This window comes from Zosterops lateralis (assembly GCF_965231275.1).
Source record: "Zosterops lateralis genome assembly, chromosome: 1".
Lineage (NCBI taxonomy): Eukaryota > Metazoa > Chordata > Aves > Passeriformes > Zosteropidae > Zosterops > Zosterops lateralis.
The window spans coordinates 10,505,247-10,526,073 of NC_139762.1; the positions used below are offsets into that span (position 1 = coordinate 10,505,247).

Here is a 20,827-nt window from a genome sequence, read left to right on the forward strand (position 1 = left end):
CTAAAGCTGTATGTTCAAGTCATGACAGAATGAATTGTGCATGCAAAGACATATCACCCTTTCCTCATCTCTGCAGGGTTCCTGCCATAGCAAAATTATTGTCCATATGCCAACCCATGTTGTACCAGAGTTTCAATGTGCTGCACTGATGCTCTTTAGGGTCTGGCCACTTTCTCTGAAGTTGTAGGTTCTCCAGAATCTGCCTGTACTGAGCTTATTCTTTAGCAAACAACATAAAGTCTGCCAGAGGAGCTTCTAACACTATGACAATACTGCAGAGTTTGGTTAAAATAATTAAAATTATGTTATTTGGAATTTATTTGTTTAATTTTTCACTCACTGTTTTTGATTTTTTAAAAAACCTGCCTAATTGAAACCAAAATAAGTTTGCTTTGCTTTTCACAATTGTGTTTGCCTCAGGAATCAAAGACCTATAAAGATACAGATGCTAAGTAAGTAATTATAACCTTATCCTTCAAGATGAAAAGGACTACAAAAAAGCTGTTCTTAGGACCAATCCAACCTCAATTTAAATCAGTAAGCCTGCATCCTGTACTACTTATTGAATTCAGAGGTCTTACATTTGATGGCAGGCAGATTTTTCCTACAATTTTTTCCACTTTTTTTTCCTATATTGCTTTTTAAACAGCCTTTTTTTTACTCCTCCTTCTTATATTTAACACAGAAAAGACTTTTTTATTTTTTTTTCATGCAGGAGAAGAAAATACCCTTACTGTAACAATCAATATAATTATCCTGTTATCCTACACTTTGGTATTTACATTCCTCTCCAGAATTAATTCAAGTAACCTTTGTTGCCGTATCAATAGCTCTTACATCAAAGTAGAAGAAAGAGACCTTACTTATTTCTTTTCAAATCAGATCTGTGTTCCCCAGTGGTGAAGCTGAAGAACAGAGTAAGTTCTTCATCACATTTTGGAAGGTGTTTTGACCTGCACGTTATTGCCAATGCTGTGAGTGTCAGTGCACAGGTGACAAAAATAGCAGCAATATCTTTTTATTGATACTGTATTCACTTTATCCCCTAATGTTAAATTTACAGCTCTCCCTAGAGAACTGATATCACATTCACATCCCCAGCATTCCAGCTGTATGAGCACCCCTCTAGAGCCAATATCAATCACACCATATGCTGGCCTGAAAAGCAGATAGTGCAGGCAGGTCACCTTACCCTCTGACCTGGAGAATTAGAGTTTAATTATGAGCACAGGCTCCACCTCCTTTGCTCCCAATTGTGAGACAGCACAAAAGAGGTTATAAATATTCAGAAATCACTTTTACCTACTCTGCTTTCCCCTTACCCACCCCCTCCCCCCACTGCAATTCTTCTGATACTGATTCTTTTAGCAGAGAGAATTTAGTACAGAGAGATTTTAGTTCTGTCCCAAAGCTGTATCTCCTCTAGCTTTTGATCCAACAGCAGTGCCCATCTCCCAGAAAGCACTAGGTCACTTGTAAATGCCTTTTTAAAGACAATTCTGTTTTATAATGCCCAAGGCAAACAGCTATCAAAGCAGCTTTCTCTACCTCTGTCCCATTATGCTAAAACCAGCTTGGTGAGAATGGAAGGCTTAGACTTCACATAATCTCAGCAAGCACACAGCAAAAAAAGATGAACTCAAAGAACACTAAAGGGTTCAGATCCCTGTGTCACTACTGATTTCCTGTAAAATGTCAGCTAATCACCAAGGTCTGTGACCAAAAACATATTTAAGCGTCTTATGTAGGTAGGAGACTTGCTACTGAAATCAATGGAAATATAAATATTTACATATCTCTGTGAACCTGACCCTTTAGTCCTTCCATGTCCCATCTGTGAAATGAGGATAACATTAATTCTTTATCTACCAGAGATGGAGAACACAAATACTGAAAATTTAAAGGTGCTCAGATTTTAATGTAATATATTTTAAAAAAAACAACAACAACAGCAAACAAATAAAAACACTTTAAATGGGGAAAAGCTTTAAAATTGGGAAGAGTGGGGATAAATATGCACAATGATCTGTTATCCTTCAGTACAAACTTTCTAAATACAAAGGAAAAAATCTAACTTCACTTGTGCTTTTATCTTATTGCTGCATTTCTGGAATATGCTGCCCCGATTCCCCCGCAGAGGCTGGCAGTATATGATACAGCAGATGCTGAACCTTTTATGTCTTTGACAGTTAAGGTTTTTTTCATAAATTGTAACATTAAGCCCAAACACTCTGCTTCGTGTTTATGCTGCCTCATTTAGATGAACCTGCTTCTTCAACAGGAACACAGAAGGAAAATAGTCAAACTAATTCAGTCCTGCATTATTTGCCTGGCAACATGTTTTTATGAGATCCTGGAACATTTCTGACATCTCTGAAAATAAGGGAGAGAGACCCTTAACGCTCCTCCTCAGCACAAAGAGACCCTTAACACTCTTCCTCTCCCATCCAGATGTGCTTGCTCTTCTCTGGACAGCATCAAATGAATTGATGTCACCTTCTCTATCACTTCTCCAAGCAGGAGAGAGACAGAGCACATCCCCAGCAAATCTTACTCATATGTGGGCTCTTCTTCAAAAATTCATTGGGCAAAAAACTGATGAAAACACTTGGAGAAGAGCACCTGTTACCGATTTATGCTTCCTACAGGTTGTCAGCTTTATAGAGAGTTAGTGGGCAACCAAAACAAGTGTCCTAAAAAGGCGTCTTGTCAAAATAACACCCCCTATTAATGACCACAAAGAGAATTTAGGTAAGGGAGACACAGGTAGCCCAGATTCTGCTAAACCATTGAGGGACAGCATCTGGAGTACACTGGCATGCTTTTTCTGGCAGGCTCACAACACTGCTTTTCTGCTACTCTAATGCTTCCAAAAAATTCATCCTAAACATCAGCCTTGTCGCTGATTTCATAAAAAAAAAAAAAAATGCAGAAAACAAAAAACAATCCCAATTTTTGATGTAGTAAAAAATACTTTTTTTTTTTTCCTAGAGTAATGAAAATTCACTACAGAACATTAAAAATTAATCTCAATCCCAAAGACAGCAATGGAAAATGGGGCCAACAGCACTGTTTCAATTCAGCCAGAATTTGATACTAATTAACAGCAATGTAAGAAATGAAAGGGTAAATGGACCTATTAGATTATCTACTAAGTATACCGTTCATAAAGAAACAGCTTTTCTAACATTCAAATGATGCATCATCTGGCACAGTCACTCTAAATCCCAAAGCTGTCCATCCTTAGAGGCTGTAGAGTTTCTAGTGAAAAATAAGCCAAGACACAGATTTCAAGGCAGATGGAATGCAGCTTCCAGGAACTTAGTTTGCAAAAGATTAAGGGGCAAATAATTGGGTCCTTTCCACAGCTGGATCATAGTTAATCTTGGGCTGCCAAAACAGGATTTGGAATGGGTCCATGGCAGATTCAGTTTCCCTCTTAACTTTCCTGTACTTTTCCAGATCATCCTCATTTCAGTGAAATCAGTCCATCTCTTTCCCCGCCCATCCCAGAAGGTGCTGGTGTTTTCCTTTTCCACTGAAAGCACAAACATATAATGTATGAAAAAATCATAATGAGAATCAGTGGTGATACAGCCAAAGGAAGGATCCAGAAGATACAGTGGATGGATGTAGCTGTGTGATATCCCAAGAAGTGATGTTGGGAAAGTGGCCCAGTGGTCTATTACTGTGAAAACCTAAAGCAAGTCTCCCATGAAACATGTTCCTACTGTGCATATCACCACTTACAAACCTTCCAGAAACTAGTTAGTTTAATTTATTATGAAAACCAATCTTTACTCCTGATAAACCCACGTTAGGATAAAAATACTAGATCCAGGTTCATTTACGTCATACTGCAGTAACTACAATCAAGGAGAAAGTGTCCTCTGGTGTAGAAGGTGGAGGAGTGATTCTCCCTGGGCTCTGGCACCAGTGCAGCTTGTCCTTCAAAGTGCAGAACGTTTTCCAGCTGTGACTCTACTTTAGAATAATTCCTAAATTATTCCTTTGAGGGATGCCAAGAGGTTGTTCACAATGAACTTTGGAGGCCCTGGCCAAAAGAGGAAACTATTAACTATTTTAGAAGTTATTTTAATGAAAAACAGAACAACCATCCCAAAAATGTGCTGTATCATTTTCTTGAGAGGACTCAAGAATCAATATGAATAATAAGGACTTTTTGCTTGAGAAAAGGCAGTATTCCAAAAAATTGTCACTAACATTCAGAGACTATCACTGCTCTATAAAGCACTTTTAAGGGAATCCTGTGCTGACAAGATATAATTATTGCTCATCTTCCCTCCTCTTTCATCACATCATGGCTTCTTTGCTTTAACAACAGCTTTTAGTTGCTTCTGTGTATTACAAGTAGTTTTTCCTTACTAAAATACAAGAATTGTGAAGTCCCTAAAAAATCTGAGTTTCAGAAGTGATACAAGGGAAAAGCTTATTCTATACTTGTTTGGTGTCTTACACTTCTTCACTCTACCCCAAAGTATCTGCTACCAATCAATGTCAGAAGAGGATGTTCAGCTGGATGAATCACCGGAGCGAGCTAACACTGCACTTCATCATTTACCAGCCCAGAGCAATGGGTTTTTACACTTATCCAGACTTGTTAGCTGGCTAAACCAGACAACTGCTTCTGGACCTTTTACTTCAGCCTGCAGAAATATGTTAGCAGACCTAATGGCTTAACAGGGAAGGGCAGGACAAATGTAAATATTTGTTTACATGTTTACATTTGTTTACAAAACCCTAATGGTGTTTTGTTGCCATGGGGTAATGCCAATAAAAGCTTATTTCAGACTCATCTGCAGCCAAAAACAAAAGCCAGCTACATGATGGGACTGTGCTCTTTGCATCTTTCAGGTATTGTCTGACAAAGTCTTTCCCCAGCTTTGCCAAGACATAAAAACAAATTGGATTCTGTTCTGAAACCACAGGGAAGCCAAACAGAAATGAGTCACTTGAGGAACTCAAAGAACCCTTTGAAGAATCCTATTGCAGGTCAAGTTCACAATGCTCAATATTAGAAATGCTGGATGCAATGCTGGACAACTGCAGGAAACAGACAAAGGTTCAAAGAACCTTCATCTTTAAATTGTAAACAATGCAAATAGATACAGAGGTTAATGAAAATGATTACTGAGGTTGAGAATGTAATTTTCACAGTCTTAAAGCTACAGCTTGCAAGCTAATTCCTGGCCCAAAGAGCCATGTGTTGTTAGACCATTCCTGAATGGAATGAACACATGTAGCTCTCTCACTCTGCATGGCCCAGCTGCAGCAAACCTACTGATAAAATGAAGCTTCCTCCCAACAAACAGCAGCCTACAAACGTACACACACTCTGTAGTGATTGACTTTTTATTGCCTAACTAACTCAATAAAACAAAGCTGAGCCATTCCGCAGCCTGGAAATGAAGGATGTACTGTAATTGGATATAAAGTTCCTTAAATCTCTTATTTATAGGAGCTACATAGGCATTTCACAAGTTGTAAAGAATGTCAATATCACTTGTGCAACAACAGACCATGCTTAATATGACAACTAAATCTAGAAATACTGAACTTAAATCCATTAATCAGCATCATAGCAAAGCAGATAAGGAGACTGATTGTTGATTATTCTCTATATATCTGTGATTCAACCCCAGATGAGTATTTTTTTTTTCTCAAAAACAGACACAGACACCTGATGAATCCTCCACAAATTGCAAGAGCACATGTAAAATACAAGATTCATTATTCAGAGTATAGAGTAACACCGCCAGCACCACCAGGAAGGAAATGCTAAGTCCACACTACAATTCATAACAGGGATAATAGCCTCGGGATATTTTTTCTCCAACTCAGAGTTGGTGACACTCTGGGCTCTTGCATTTTGTTTAAATTCTGCTTTGTGGGATTCCAAGTCCTGCAGTGACAAAATCAATACGCATGCTCCACCTGCTGCTCGCTCGTCGTTGCACCACTGAAGTTGTAGCATCTGTGCAGAGGGATGGATGTTTTGAAAACTCCCATAAAAGGTTATAAATGCTCTGACTCGAAACGTTTCACCAGGTTTCTGATATCATACCTGATTTCTGTATCTGGAATTACCTGTAAAAGCACTTTACCAACTTACCTAAGTACATTTTTATAAGACACAGAGTCAGCTAGCCAGACCTCTAAGTAAATACACTTGGGAAATTATTTATGCAGAAGAAAATTTTGAAAGAGAAATTATTTTTAAAAAAACCAAACCAAAACATAAAAATGGATAAAATAATATCTGTGCAAAATAGATAAAGAGAAGCCATTGCACTTCCACCTTGTTCTTGATGCAGTGTCTACACCACTAGTGATTGGAAGCATAATAGCAAAAAGTTACATGGAGTTAATAATACTCTGCTTTCCAGAAAAAACATTGTTACACTTCTTCAAGAAGTTAGACATTAAATGAAGAGCTTGTTGGCCTATGACTCAGCCATCCAAGAGGGAACCAAGAGACTCTTAATTCTGGCCCTTGCATCTCTCAAGCCCTAGGTGGTCGCACCATTGCAAAACTGAGCTGGGAACAGGCAGTTCATCCAACCCTTCCAATGTCCTAGCACAGATCATCCAGAAAATAAGGACATTTTTTTCAGGCATGTTTTGATTCCAGCATCCTTGGCTTGAACTTCTGAGTATTTTTCTCCTATTTTTCTTGAATCCTCAGAAAAGAAAATTACAAGAAAGAGGAACATCTTAAAATACTCCTGTATGACAAAAGTAGAAAACCAATGTCATTTCCTTCTAAGCATCACCCACCCTCAACTGCATCTTGCTAAGTGAAACAGCATGGAGGTGAAAGTGCCTAAAATTCCATGTTTTATTATAAAAATTGATGTTTTCCATTGCCTTAGCAAAGAATAACTAACACAGAAACAGAGAAAGGTGCCAAATTTTTAAATTAATTAGATAAATACTGAATAAATAATAGTTTGACTATTTCAACAGATCTGCTTGTACAGCATTTATGTGAAAATTATAAAGGTAAAATAGCTTTTTCTCCGCACAGAAATATTTCACAACATAGTCACTAAAATATGAAAGGCATGCAAATAGATATATCTTGTTCCTAGTTCAAAAAAAAGGGGTGAAGTACAAAAATAAGGGAAATTATAAGATCATAAGAAAGTTATCAAGGCTAAAAGCAGAACTTCTTCCAGTGAAGATGAGTTCATACCATCAGTTGTCAAGCAAGGACCTGTACCATGATCTGTCCAACTGAAGTTCAAGAGAAACCCAGCATCTATTTGGGCATAAGTTGAACAAAGAAGTTCATGCCAATATAACACAGCAGGATTATACATTGCCTGAGCCCCTGCTATTCAACAAAGGTCAGAATTTCAGCACTGATTAGTTTATGCTGCTACATTGGTAACCGATGAGTGCCCAGAGGATTCCTGAAAAATAATTAAAAGGTTGAAACAGAAAGGGCCAGAGCAAACTGTAGCAAAGTTGGGGGGTTTTTGTTTGTTTGGTTTGGTTTTTTTATTTTTTGGTGGGTTTTTTTGCAGTGACCCTGGCACTGGGAATTTGAAATAATTTCTCAGGTTCTGTTCAGCCTGAATAGGACTACTGAAGCTGTATCCAGCTACTTATCCTTAGAGTACAAGGGAATTCCTTTAAACACCTCTCTTCCACAGGGCCTGAAACATGGCTGAACTTAAATACTGCACTCAAAGAAAAACAAAGGACCAAATTTATGTGACTAAATGAAAGACAGAGGTAATCAGCCAGGGACCTCCCAGTCAATGGACAGCTAAAGCAATACTGAAAGCAATATTGTCAGTGAAATCAAAGACATGATTCACTTCATCCTACAAATTTCTGAATTGACACCCTTTTAAGCACCCCAGAAGTGTCTGTTTCCCTACTGTTTATAAAGAGTCCCAAGAGAGTGAGGCTGCAGAGGGCTGTGTGTGTGAGCTGGGGCCATCCACCCCATGGGAGCTCCCAGTGGGGGTTCAGCAGCTGGAGAGTCAAGCCAGGGTGGCAAAGTGCTTCAAGAAACCATCTTGGAAGTCACTGTCATGAAGAATGCGATGGGATGTGCCAGGGAAAATGGAATGGGATGTGATGGGAGGAGTGGGATGGGAAGTGAAGAGGTGGAAGATTAACAGTTTTGTAAATTTACAACCCCTTAGCAATTTATAATGAGTCAACCTGGCTCCATAGAGCAAATGCAAGCCTGCTTTCAACAGAATTGCTAAGAGCAATTAAAGTAACATCTCCATCCATTTAACATCTGCTGGAATTACCAGAATGTGGGTCACCTGTCTACACAATGAGCAAGCTGGCATAAGGAAGATCCACTTCCTTAACTGGAAATAGGCTTTGTGCTACAGCTTTCTGTGACACTTAGCTACTTGCCTAAGAGTAAGACATGAATGTCATGTCTTGCCAAAGTTCAAAGGAAAACAGTTAGTCACAAGGAACCTGGGATGAGGTGAAGGATTACAGTAGAAAAGTAAAGACCAGGCCAACAGAGAGAAGGGAAAAGTCATGTGCAAGAAATAACAGAGATATCTGCACATCTGATCCAGTCACCATAACGGGGGAAAAATGGAGTGGATTTACAAACAATGAACCACCAACCTTAGAACCAATGTTTGTATGTTGATACATTTTTATATATTAATTTTCACACTGAAGGAATGTCTTTAATACACCCTAGAACAATGCCAGTAATGCTTTACTGTCAATGGTAGGCTGAGCTTTTAAATAGTTTATCATAATGCAGTAAGAAAATCTGTTGTTTCCTAAAGGAGATGAATGCAGTAGTAAAGATGAAACAAAATTATTCAGGGATATTTCAGCAGAACAGATAAGTGACCAATTTCATCTAAAATCATATCAAAACATGAAGTGGGATTGCTTATATACTAAGTGCTAAAGTTGAGCACTTAATTAGACTGTCAAATCTGAGAGGACCAGAAGCAGATTAAACTTTGGATACTTATACACAGTGATCAGACACTGCAGAGCAAAGGGAAGATTAGATGATCACAACTAATCTAAGTTTTAATTAAAATTTAAAAGCAGACAGGTTTTGCACTGCCCACAAGGGAGAAAAAGTAGAGTTACGACAAGATGGGTTCAAGAGTATTTTTCTCATTTCTGAATTGAATTTGGTATCCACTCTTTCTAAGGTTATTCTTAGCTAAAAGAAAATTCTCTCAGTTTAAGTAACTACCACCGAGGATCACATTCCATTTTCATTTATTGACTGGTGGAATTATCTCACAGGTTAATAAGATGGGTAGTAAGAAGTCTTCTGTCTTGATGAACATTTTAATTTTAAACTTAAATTTAGTGTCTTGATTCCTGAGCACTGACTGCCCTCTGCTCAAGCCTGCAAGTATTGTCAGAACAAAGTTCACTTTGATGAAAGAAAATGGAAGAATATTGTATCATTGTCTCTCCCACATAAGTGCTAATGCCTAGTCTTGCAGTTTTCAATGAAGAGTGTTGGTGATGTCAGAGCCACCATAACTCAAGACATAAAATAATGTATTTTCCTTCCTATGTAGGGCTGATTGACTTATTCATTATGATTTATTTGGGTGGAGGGTTTAACCCTTCTTCTCTTTAGAAACTGTTTGAAATTAATTTCTAACTTCTGCAGAAGTATTTACTACCCATAAATATTTTATGAAGGGTTAAGGTGAATGATTTTAACTTAATGAATTTTTTAAATCTATATCTCTTTTTCTAGAAAAGAGAAGCTTGGCCTAAGCACATAGAACTGACCTTACCAAATAGTTTCAATGCATGATGATACCCATTACAGTTAGGATATATAGAGAGCTTTTTCTGAAATGAGGATAAATATAATCAGTCTATCAGGTTAGAAACGTATGGGTGATGAGTATCAAATACATTTGAAGACTCTAAATATTATCATTTAAAGAGCAATTGCCCAAACCTTTAGAAGGTGCCTTTTATACTGCAGATCAAATAGGAAGCCTGGAATTTCAGAGAGAACAGACCTTTGTCCTGGAGAGTTGTAAATAGAAAAGGTATGTGAGTGAACAAAATATCTGACCTTTTGACCATGTAAAGTTTTGAAATAGGTTTTACACTATTTTGCAATATTGGCTGGTATTAAATCCTTCCAGCATTTTGAATGTGATTATGAACTGGATACCTGCTAAAACCTAATAACTATAAAAGCAATGAAAAGCTCAATGTTTAACATGATAATGAATGTCAGTAACTACAACATTATCAGAAGTGAACACAGTTAGAATTTACTGGAAAGACTTGAAACTCATCAGCAATTAGAAATTAGAAAAAGCTGAGCTGGGATGCTGAAGTCTTTTCATTTCATTACTCTCTCTACTGAAGAAGGGATGAAGGGACATCTAAAGACTCAACACAGCTTTCCAGGAATGTATCAAAGAAATTAGAGGATGCTCAGGCAGGAATTTTAGCTCTTCAAAAGAGCCACATTAAAAAAAAAAAAAGGAACAAAAAAGTTAAGTTTCTGAAACACCACAGACTCAGAGGCCTTACACTTTCTCTCCCAGTCAGAGGTTTTGCATTGTTGAGTGGCTCACAGATAAAAAAAGGAAAAGAAAATCAATTATCTTACCATATTAAAGAAATGCAAGAACACAGCATACGAGGAAACCTCAAAATGCGGTAAAGAACAAAACGTAATTTAATGGCTATATGCATGACATATGCTAAGTCAAGCAGGAAGAACATTCAATGTCTTCCTAAAAGACTGGAAATTATTTAGCTAAAAATGCAGTGCAGGTCTATGCAATGCTTAATTAGAAACCAGACAACAATAGGAATAAAGACTAAAAATGGGACAAAACTCTTTTTTTGCCATTTTAAGGCTGGGAGAAGCTGTAAAAGAAAAACTGAGCAATGGAATACTGGACAGGTACTACAATTTTATTATCATGAATGGCTTTATCTATCCTTGTATAGGCAAAACAAAACAGAAAGGGAAGCTTGAAGTGTAGTAAGTATATCCTAAGAATCATAATGAAAAAAAGCAAAAGTAGAATTTAAACTGAAATTTAACATTATTCAGCCTTTTCAGGAAACTGCTACATTTGTCAGAAGTACTCTGCCACAGCCATGAGGTAAAGAATGAAAATACTTTAAGTGAAAAATAAAAAGCCACCAACATATTTTATATATGTGTGTGCATATATATACATATATATATTTACTTTTCCTGCAAAGGAGGGAAAAAAGAACTTTTGTGGGAATTCACACTTGATACTTAAACAAATTACATCTTCAATCTTATCATGATTGTGTGAGGGACAAAATCTACCCACTGAAGTTTTGTATTAATAAATTAAAAAAATGATTTTGAGAAATAAGCCTAAAAGTTTCAGAATTTAGAGTAGCTATTAAAAAAAATGAAAAAAATAAGTCAAACACAGGGTGCCATTAAGAGTTGATATCTTAAAAGAACATGAAGCCATGTAGATAGAGATTAGAACTGTAGATAAAGATATGCAATGAATATAGAAATAGGAAAGGGAAATATTCCCTAGTAATAAACAAGTCAGGAAGAAAGCCCTGGTAGTGCAATGATTTAAAAAAAAAAAAAAAAAAAAAAAAAAAAAACCAGCCTTATGTTGAATATGTAAATAGGCTATAATTACAGATTAATGGTACAAAATGGCATAATTAGTCTGGATATACTATATTGTTATTCACAGTTTCCAAAAGTGGTGTTATTAGAGAATATAGCAGCTAAAGAAGTAATCTCATGCTTGAATTGAGACTTGCTGACATTCCAAGTGTGGGAACAACTGATAATGAACTGCAATTTGATTGATGCATTTTCAAGTGTGTTTTTAAAATCATATTATGAACCTATATCACTTCAAGCCTGGTGTTTGCCCAGCCTAATGGTCCTGTGGAAGGGGTTAACTTTTTAAAATTACCTAAGAGGGTAAGAATGAAGTTCAGAGCTCCCTGTGAGATTATTAACAGGGGACCACATCCACGAATATCCCAAATACAAAGACTTTCAGCAGTTGAGCTGCTGCTGAATCCAACACTGAGAACCATCCAGAGGATGCCTGTTGAGCTTGCTCAGGGAATTCCAAAAGGAAAAAGAAGAGGCATCTGCAGCTTCTTCCAAGGAAGGAAGAAACAAAGACAGCCCTCAATTTTCAAAGATCAGAAAGAGAACAAATTGCAAAAGAGCCAGCACAGACATGGAAAAGACAAAACATTAATGCAAAGGATAAAATCCATAAGGAGGCACACAGATCTGCTAAACAAAGTCAGGAAGGCTGGAATTGATCAGTACCTTAGATATTTACATTATATACATTATCTCTAATTTTTAAGTTTCCTCTGGAAGAAGAGCTGTAAAGTTACTTGGCCACAAAGAGTTTGATATAATTGTCACTCCTAGTTGATAGAAACATGACACAATGGAGACATGCAGACCTTTTCTCCTTTGTACCAAACAGATTAGTTAATGCATTATTTTATCAAAAACACAAGTAAAAGCTCTAAATGGACATTTTTTTTAAACAAGAGAATGTGGTGCTATCATGATGACATATATGTCTTCCAAAAAAAGAAAAATTCAAATGATGCAAAATCAAAAAGCTTTACACAATGGTGTTGTGGATGCAGATAAAATACCATATACATTGCAAAAAGCTCTCCTCTGTATTTATTAACATCTTTCCCAGGATGCATGGAATCTGTTTCACTCCTATAATAATTTTTGTCATTCCCATGCATTCTTCATAAATACCAATTTCCTGAAAAGAACATTCTCCACAAATATATTATAAGGTATCTGACAAGTCAGTGCCATGTCAGATTATATCTGGCAAGCAGAGAAGCTATACAAAGAATCAAACAAACAAAAAAAAAAAAAAAATAAAATCTGTGGGTTTTGGTTCTGTGCTGTGCAACACATGGGTGTTCAAAACAGGATCTGCTGCTCTATAAATAAATCTTTTTGCTTTTTCTGAAACACATTCTTTTCTGAGCTTCCATTTATGTCTTTGAAGACCGAAAAATGTCAGTGGTGCTTCAGCACTTAACAAAGGCAGGAAATTTTTGCAACCTTTTCAGCACATTTTTGTCCATTGAGCCAAAAAGTTCAGGCAGCGTGACAATGATACCAGGAGAAGGTAAATAAGTCCAGTCCCAGCTGAATTCCTCTAGTGTAGCTCTTCATGGGACTTATGCTTCAATTCCTGGCTTCAGCAGCCTTCTAGGAGAAGAATTTGCTCCATAGACAGATGTCTGGAGCAGGCTGATGCCCAGGAAATTAGATGTAAGCACACTGCTCTCTGCCAAGGAAGAGTTTGCCTTCATTTATATCAATATTTCAATTTAAAGAAAAACCTGCTTTCTCCCACCTCTCAGGGTTTCAGCTTTCTGTATTCTTCCATAATGATGTGATAATCACCTCACAAATACGTGCAAGAACTGCATTATTCCTTTCAAGTTTATTTCAAAACTGAGCTTATAAAGGTTTACTTTCAACTCTTACCTTTCTTAGAGTAAAAAATTATACTTTTTTCTTGAAAAATAGTCCTGACTGAAAGAAATATTTAGCAACCCTTTTGCATCACAAGTTATAGGTGACAAGTCACATTCATTTCAATTTTCAAGTTAACTGATTGTAAATCATTTCAGTTTTTAAACAAGTTTGCTCTAAGAGTATAAAATTATTTCTAGCAAAGTTATATTAATCACCTTACACTTAACTGTTTGGAATTAATTTAAGACAGATAATTTTTTTCTCCCTGTCAAGAGCTTCCTGCATTGCAAAGAAAGCAAATAAGAAGGGAAAAGTACTATTTTTTCAAATAGTCCATAAATATGTTGCCTATTTCCACAGCCTATTAATCTCTCCAGAATTTCTTGCTTACTTAAGCTACATGAATTTAAAAGAAACCTCTACTCTTTTTTGTTCTCTTAATATTACTGTTGATATCTGAATATCTTAAGCAGGACTTTCTTCATAACAGTGAAATAAACTGCTTTCTTTGAAATTATCATTTTGAACAAGGTGTTATTGCAAAAATTAAGTGGCAGCAAGCATATTGAGTAATTATTTAGGAATTTCTCCAGTTCACACAAAAATAAAAATTTAAAAAAAACCACAAACTGATCTGGTTTTCAGTCACTCTGTACATCTCCTGCAGAAAAGTGAAAAGAGAGGTAATTCAGTTACATTTTGAGTAAAACAGAAGCTGAAATACTGATAAATAGTTTATCATACTTTGTTTCTAAATAACACAGCGACCTGTCAAGCTGTGCTAGAAACTGTCCACAGAGCATGAAGCAAACACAAAAACCTGACTTCCAGCTCAGGAGAACCACATGACACCAAGGATGTATTGCTGAGAAGATACAAAATACTCCTCTGGGCTTGGAACCTTATTACATTTCTTTTCCTTAAACATTAAGTGCCCTCTCTCAGAGGCAGAACCCCAAGTCAGATGGGCATTTGTTGTGATCCTGAGCAAATGCTCTTGTCCTGATGTTTTTAAGGAAGTGTGTCCTTCAGCCTCCACCTCTGAGCTCCTCTGTAAGGGAAGGCTCACTGCTGTGGCAGCTGCACATTCACAGAGTTAGTACCACGTTACCATGGTACTATTTCTAACCACTGGTACTATTTCCAATCCCATGAAACACACATAAATGCCTCTTGGAGTATGCAAGTTGAAAAATGTTACTGTTCTCATTTATTATTGCTTATGGTGGCATTTCAAGTACTATTTATTCTTCATGTTTGAGTTAGCATGTCCCATGCTTTGCTCTCCTAACTCATCTTTCATGGCTTTGATTAACAGGAGAATAATCAATATAATATGGAACTGTTTCCACCACCTTGTTAAGAATCTTATTTTAGTGAATACTTTGCCTTTACAATATAAATGTGACATTTTAGGGACAAGAAGAAAACAACAACAACAACAAATTAATACATTTAATGCACTTAGGTTAAAAAAAAAAAGGAAAAAGTATTTCCTGCATTTTAGCTCAAACCAGGAAATGCACACATGATTTATCATTCTTGTATACTCCAAAAACTATCTTCTTCCAAGCTGGACAAGAGGATGCAGAAGACCAACCACAGGGATAAGTATTTCCCTTTCCTTCAGGCACTACTCATTCACCCCTCTATGCTGATACTTCCTTCACTTCCCTTTCCAAATGATTCAGGCTCACCTACATGGTATCCTTTTGACTGTCCTGTTTATCAGACAATGAAAAATGTTTCAATTCCTCATAAATTATTATGAATTATAATATAAAGTACCATCAGCTTCAGAAAGTGATTTGTCATGTTCCAGCAACAGTGAGAAGGGTTTTTCCCATATAGACAGTCCCATTTATAAACACTGAACCTTCAGAAAATCTTCATAAGGGTTTGACTGACTCAAGGACAGTGGGAGTGAAAATGACATGAACAAGGGTATTTGAATGCTAACAGATCATTTCTGTGTAGGGAACTATCTAATATTCCAAGGCATTCATTTCTATCATCAATCTACTCAGGAGATAGTATAGACAGACAAAGAGACTCCATGTGTAAAGAAGACATAAAACCTGTATCATTATGAAATCTGAATTCAGTTTTAGTCAGTCCTTTATTAAACAGATTATCATCAGGTATGTCACTCATCTAAGCTTCTGTCTTATCCTTCCCCATTGTAGTAAACATTTCGTGTTGGCAGAGTCACAAATTCTATTTGTTATTCACATCACATTGTCCTTTCTTTTACACATCTCACCACACACTCTTCCATTTGGGCCATGATTCCAAGAGGCAGTACAATCAGCAAAGAGGGATGAAAAAGAATGTTCATTTTACAAGGTTTTCTCTTTTTTTTTTTTTTTTTTTTTTTTTTTTTTTTTTTTTTTAATCCTATGGAAACAGATGTCAACAGACTATTGTCAGGGTTGGGGAAGGAACGGAAGATCTTAGTAATTCTGCAAGAATACATCAGGAAGGAAACAAAACAGGCAAACCAAGTGACATTAGAAAATTAAATAAATAAGAATCTAGAAGACCACTCAAGCTTATTACCCTCAGAATATCTCATCCTTAACTGTATATACATCTAATAAAAATAGAAAGGGTTCAACACAGGCATTACTAAAATTTTTAGTAATCATGAGACCTACTGTAGAGTCTTTCAAGGGAACATTGCCCTGCTGCTTATAGAAAGTAGAGAAGAGGTGCTGTCCTCTATCCTTTTCAGGGAACGTGGGCACCACCAAGCTGAGCTAGACAGAAGTCTTTTGGAGATGACAAGAATGAGGTATCACACAAATAAATGAAATAAGATCTCTGAAAAAATTAAGTCTTTTCTGGTGGTTGTCTGAAGTATTTGTGTGGTTTTGACAATGTTTTGTCCATCTTTACTGCAGAAATGGTTATCCCATTTTGCACACCATGTGCAGGAGAACAGCATTAACTGTGTGAGTGACCATCACAGGCAGAAAACATGACCTGAGGGCTGGATGTTTTACATCTGATAGCACCAGTAAACAGCAGAGTCTTGTCTGAGCAACCCTAATCCATCAGTTTGATAGTATTGATTCTACTTCTTCCATATTTCTGTCCCCACTAAACAAAATTTGTAAGATACTAAGAGTAAAAAGAAAAAGTGATTGTATAACATCAATGATTTGAGGAAGAGCATTTCAGCATTCTCTTATGTTTCACAGATATATTTAAGATTCCCTTCACTGGGATACCTCGAGACCACAAAAACAGCTTGCAAAAGTTTTGTATCAGTTCAAATACACCCATTTGTGTGTGCACATCTGAATGTCACAAGTAAAGCAGATAAAAGCCAAAGTCCATTTCCACCATGGTTTCAATCTGTGTTTTCCTTGTCATTTTCTTGTTATAAAACAGTATGATACAAGATCAAATTTCAATGTTCAACTTGCCTTAAAAGAAGCATACTACAGTTTCTTGCAAAAAAAAAAAAAAAATTTAAATCCAGGGAGATGGGCTGTGGATAACAAAGGCACTAGGATGGGTTGTGTTATTGATCAGAGGAGCATCTAGAAGGGGAGGCCACATCAATTCCATTGAACTCACCACAATCTTAGGGTAAGCAGGGAGATGGAGGCAGGTGAGCATCCTTGGAGATGGCCCTGGGGCCCATTCCCCTCTGAATGTTCCCTTCCCAAGGACATCAGTCTCCTGCAGGTCTCTTACCTCTGACATCCTCACAGGAGAAGCTTTACACAGGACACTATATTCATGTAAATAGGTCAGGTGTCTGTTGATGTGTATATGATCACTTTAGGTATTAATTTAGGTGACTTAATGAGATGAATGTTTCCTCTCCTTCTTCCTCACTATATTCAAACAGAGCCCAGACACAAGTTTTTTCACTCATACAGTGTTGCCCTGACAACAGAGTATTTTCATAACTTTGCTTGCATTACTTAGCCTTTAGAAAATGACAAGTGAAAGAGCCACAAGTACTATTCACATGTAACTGTTAATCAGGCAGGAGCTACTACAATCAAGTTTTGCTTAGTTTGTCTCATTTGGATGGGCTGCTGGACAGCAAATAAATCCCTGGAAAATTTTTGAATGTTCTAAATGAGTGTCCAAACTAGAAGTTCAGTCTCTAAGCAGAGTCCTAAACTTCTGAGAAACAATTTTTTTCTCATGATTAAACTAGCATCATGCTAATACAATATTACTACTTTGTCATCAAGATTGTGACCAGAAAATATTTAGGTACAAACACCCACACAGATGATGCAAGTGCATCACTAAAAGTTAAATTAAACATTCCAACAATATTCTTGGAAAAATGTGGATTACAAAAATATCTTGGTCCAGTGACTGTCTACAAGAAATGTTTATTTCATGTATTAGTATATGAAAGTTTTGTTCACCTTACTGGCTTTCACTTTATTCAAGTTTTGTTTTGTTAGTTCAAGTTATGCCATTCAAAAGCTAGAAAATCCTTTCTGGCTTTAGAAAGAGCAGAGAGATTAACATTGGAAAGGTGAACAAAAATTAAAAGCAACAGACCAGCTGCAGCTGGTAATGAAATCAGAGCAGTTTTTTTATCTGAATTCATTAGAAAGTTCAGAACTGTTTCCAGCTAACTGGAAGTTTTGTGTTTTCTGCCCATGCACCCTAAAATATGCTGTAGTGCAAAAGGGAAACTTTTTTTCTTTCCTGCTGATTTATTTATGTGACATCAGCATTCAGAGATGCTAACATTTTCTAGCACAGTGTCAGTCACAGACATCTGCTACACAGGGAGGGAACACTTCTGGAATTGCTTCCCCAGGTCCTCCTGGCAGATTCAGTGAATGCAAAGGCTTTTTACTTTTATAAAGTCTGCACCAGCAGGGCTGAAACACAAATGTGCTCAAAAACTTCTGGAGACATCACCTCAGAGGGAGCACAAATGATTGTAACACTCAGTGCATCTAACCCCACTCTAGAGTTTTGACTGTACCTCTGTGTGAGAGCTGCTCCAGGATGATCCTCAGGTGCTGCAGAACAGGGGCTGAAATGTCATATTTATAGGTGTCTATTACTGGCACTCGCTGACATCTCCCAAATATTCCATCTGCAGGAAAGAGAAAAAAGAAAAGGAAAAATACACATTTCGTTTTCTGAGAGGAAGAAGGGAGTGATGAGATGCGCATTTCCAATGTATCCTAATTATATACTGAAGGAACCTTTTGAAAGACACTTTAAAAAGTTATCAAAGGACAACTGAAGTCATGAGACAGAATATTTTCTATCAAAATAAATACTGGAAAGAATATTAGTTGGAGGAATATCCTATTGTATGAGAGAGGCATACAGTTTATTTTATAAAGCATTTTCAGACTTCTGCCTCCCAAATCTTTAGATGTAAGACTTCTTTACTGACAATTCAGTGAGAGAAAACCTTAATGTTCAGTGCCTATGTTGTGGATGAAAAGTGCAGCATCCAGAAATATAAATATTAATTTGCAGAAGCTATGTGGATTTGCTGAAACATATTTAATGCAGGAGTTGTGTGTTAGGCATTGGTAAATGAGAACTGAATCCATAATGGCTAGTAAAGGCTCATTTCAAGAAGCACCCTCTAATGAATGCAATAAAAGAAAGCTCCTCACAGAACAATGAGATATTAATGTGGCCTAATTTATTTAGCTCCATTCCATTTGTCTGAAATGACAGACTCTTCTCATCAATGTCTTTTCAAATCACACCTTCTAATTAATTTAGCTTCTTATTAGTCTTTATTTAGAGAATTGTTCATTTTGAGGCAAGCTTCCTGTGTATGTGTGGGAGGAACAGGGAGTTCAAACATTCAAATTACCTTTCTCCCTTTCATACAAAAGCCTAATTCAGAGTCTAGGTGCTTCACATACAATCTGACCATCTGCAATTCTGGGTCTCTGAGAAAGAAAGTGGTTTCATTTATTGTTCAAAATAGTTCTCTTCTATATAGTGATCCAAAGGAAGCAATTTAAATGCAACAAGTTTAATTAGCAAAATATTCTACTGCAATCCTAGTTTTAACACAGTAATTACTTCTGCTCTGATACTACATCTATGCCCCAAAAGGAGAACTACATCAGATGAGCAGAAAATAAGGGTAAGCATTAATTTGCAAACGTCCATTACTTTCTGTGCTACTTCACAGAGCTAAAAGACTACAAATGGGAACTACTGGCCCAGCTGTTCACTAAACACAAATAATGGCATAAAAGAAAATAAACCAAACCAGGATGTAGAAAAAGGGCATTATTAGCCCTCCCTGTTAAACACAAATACCTCATTGAAATTAGCCAACTTCTTCTTTCTTCGCCTTTCCAATCCTCCTGTCACTTACAACTGCCAAATTAAGTTAATTCAAATTAAAACCCTACATCTGAATCTAATTTTGCTGTTGGAAACTAGGTTTAATTTGGAAACCACATAGACAGATATAGTTTGGTTTTCTGACATACAATGTGAAAAGCAGCCTAACAGTAGATTAAAATATTCATCTCTGTTTAAAAACCTGCTGCAGTTGAAAATAAGCAAAGTATATAGATATTAGTCAACTTGTAAATGGATGGACAACAAGAATAAGGTTTTGATACAGAAAGGAACAGAGGAACATCTCAGTGTTTAGGAAGAAGACTGTTCAAAATGAAACATAACCTGAAACAGCCAGTTCTATTTTGGAATACCATCATTACTGGCTACAAACAACTAGGACAAAATCTATGTTTACATAAACAACAAATATTCCATGCATTTTTTAGAGATAATGTACTTTAATAATATTTCTAATCTTATTTTAGAGTCCAGAAAAGCATGCACATTCAGTAAAAATGAAAGATTTTTGTATTAAGTATCATTTAATGATATCTCCATGGATGCAAAAGCTAATTCACTCACCAACTCTAAAAGAGACCAAACCATTATCCTAAACTCAGAGTTTTCAGAAACCTTCAGCCTACTTCATTTGAATAGAACAAAACCCATTTAAATTCTAAAATTAACAATTAGCACATGAGCCTGAGCTTCATTATACAATCTATCAAAAAACACTGGGACTGCTTAGGGAGAAACTGCAAGTTACTTTGGCTTTTGTACTTGAAATATGGGCATAATAAGCTTTGGAGGGGCTGCAACCACAAATAGCACTGGGCTCTGCTAAATGCAGCACGGGGAGAGTGGAGCGAGAGCAGAATGCCCCAAGGAGAGTTGGCAAATACCAGCTCTAAAATACAGAGGATCTTTGTGCCGGGGATTACAGTTGGACTGGAGTCGTGCAAATAATACATTTCATAGTTC

The 20,827-nt window shown here is 36.7% G+C and overlaps 1 protein-coding gene across 1 annotated transcript in view; it reads right to left on the reverse strand.

Annotated features, from left to right (window-relative positions):
- PTPRN2 (protein tyrosine phosphatase receptor type N2) overlaps positions 1-19,421 on the reverse strand; it is a gene marked incomplete at its 5' end in the record, with an annotated part of 472,560 nt that extends 453,139 nt beyond the window's left edge. Inside the window, 2 exons of the mRNA XM_083873585.1 lie at positions 18,501-18,614; positions 19,376-19,421. Coding sequence (XP_083729711.1) covers positions 18,501-18,614; positions 19,376-19,421 — 160 coding nt within the window. The remainder of the gene's footprint in view (positions 1-18,500; positions 18,615-19,375) is intronic.
- Between the last annotated feature and the right edge of the window lie 1,406 nt (positions 19,422-20,827).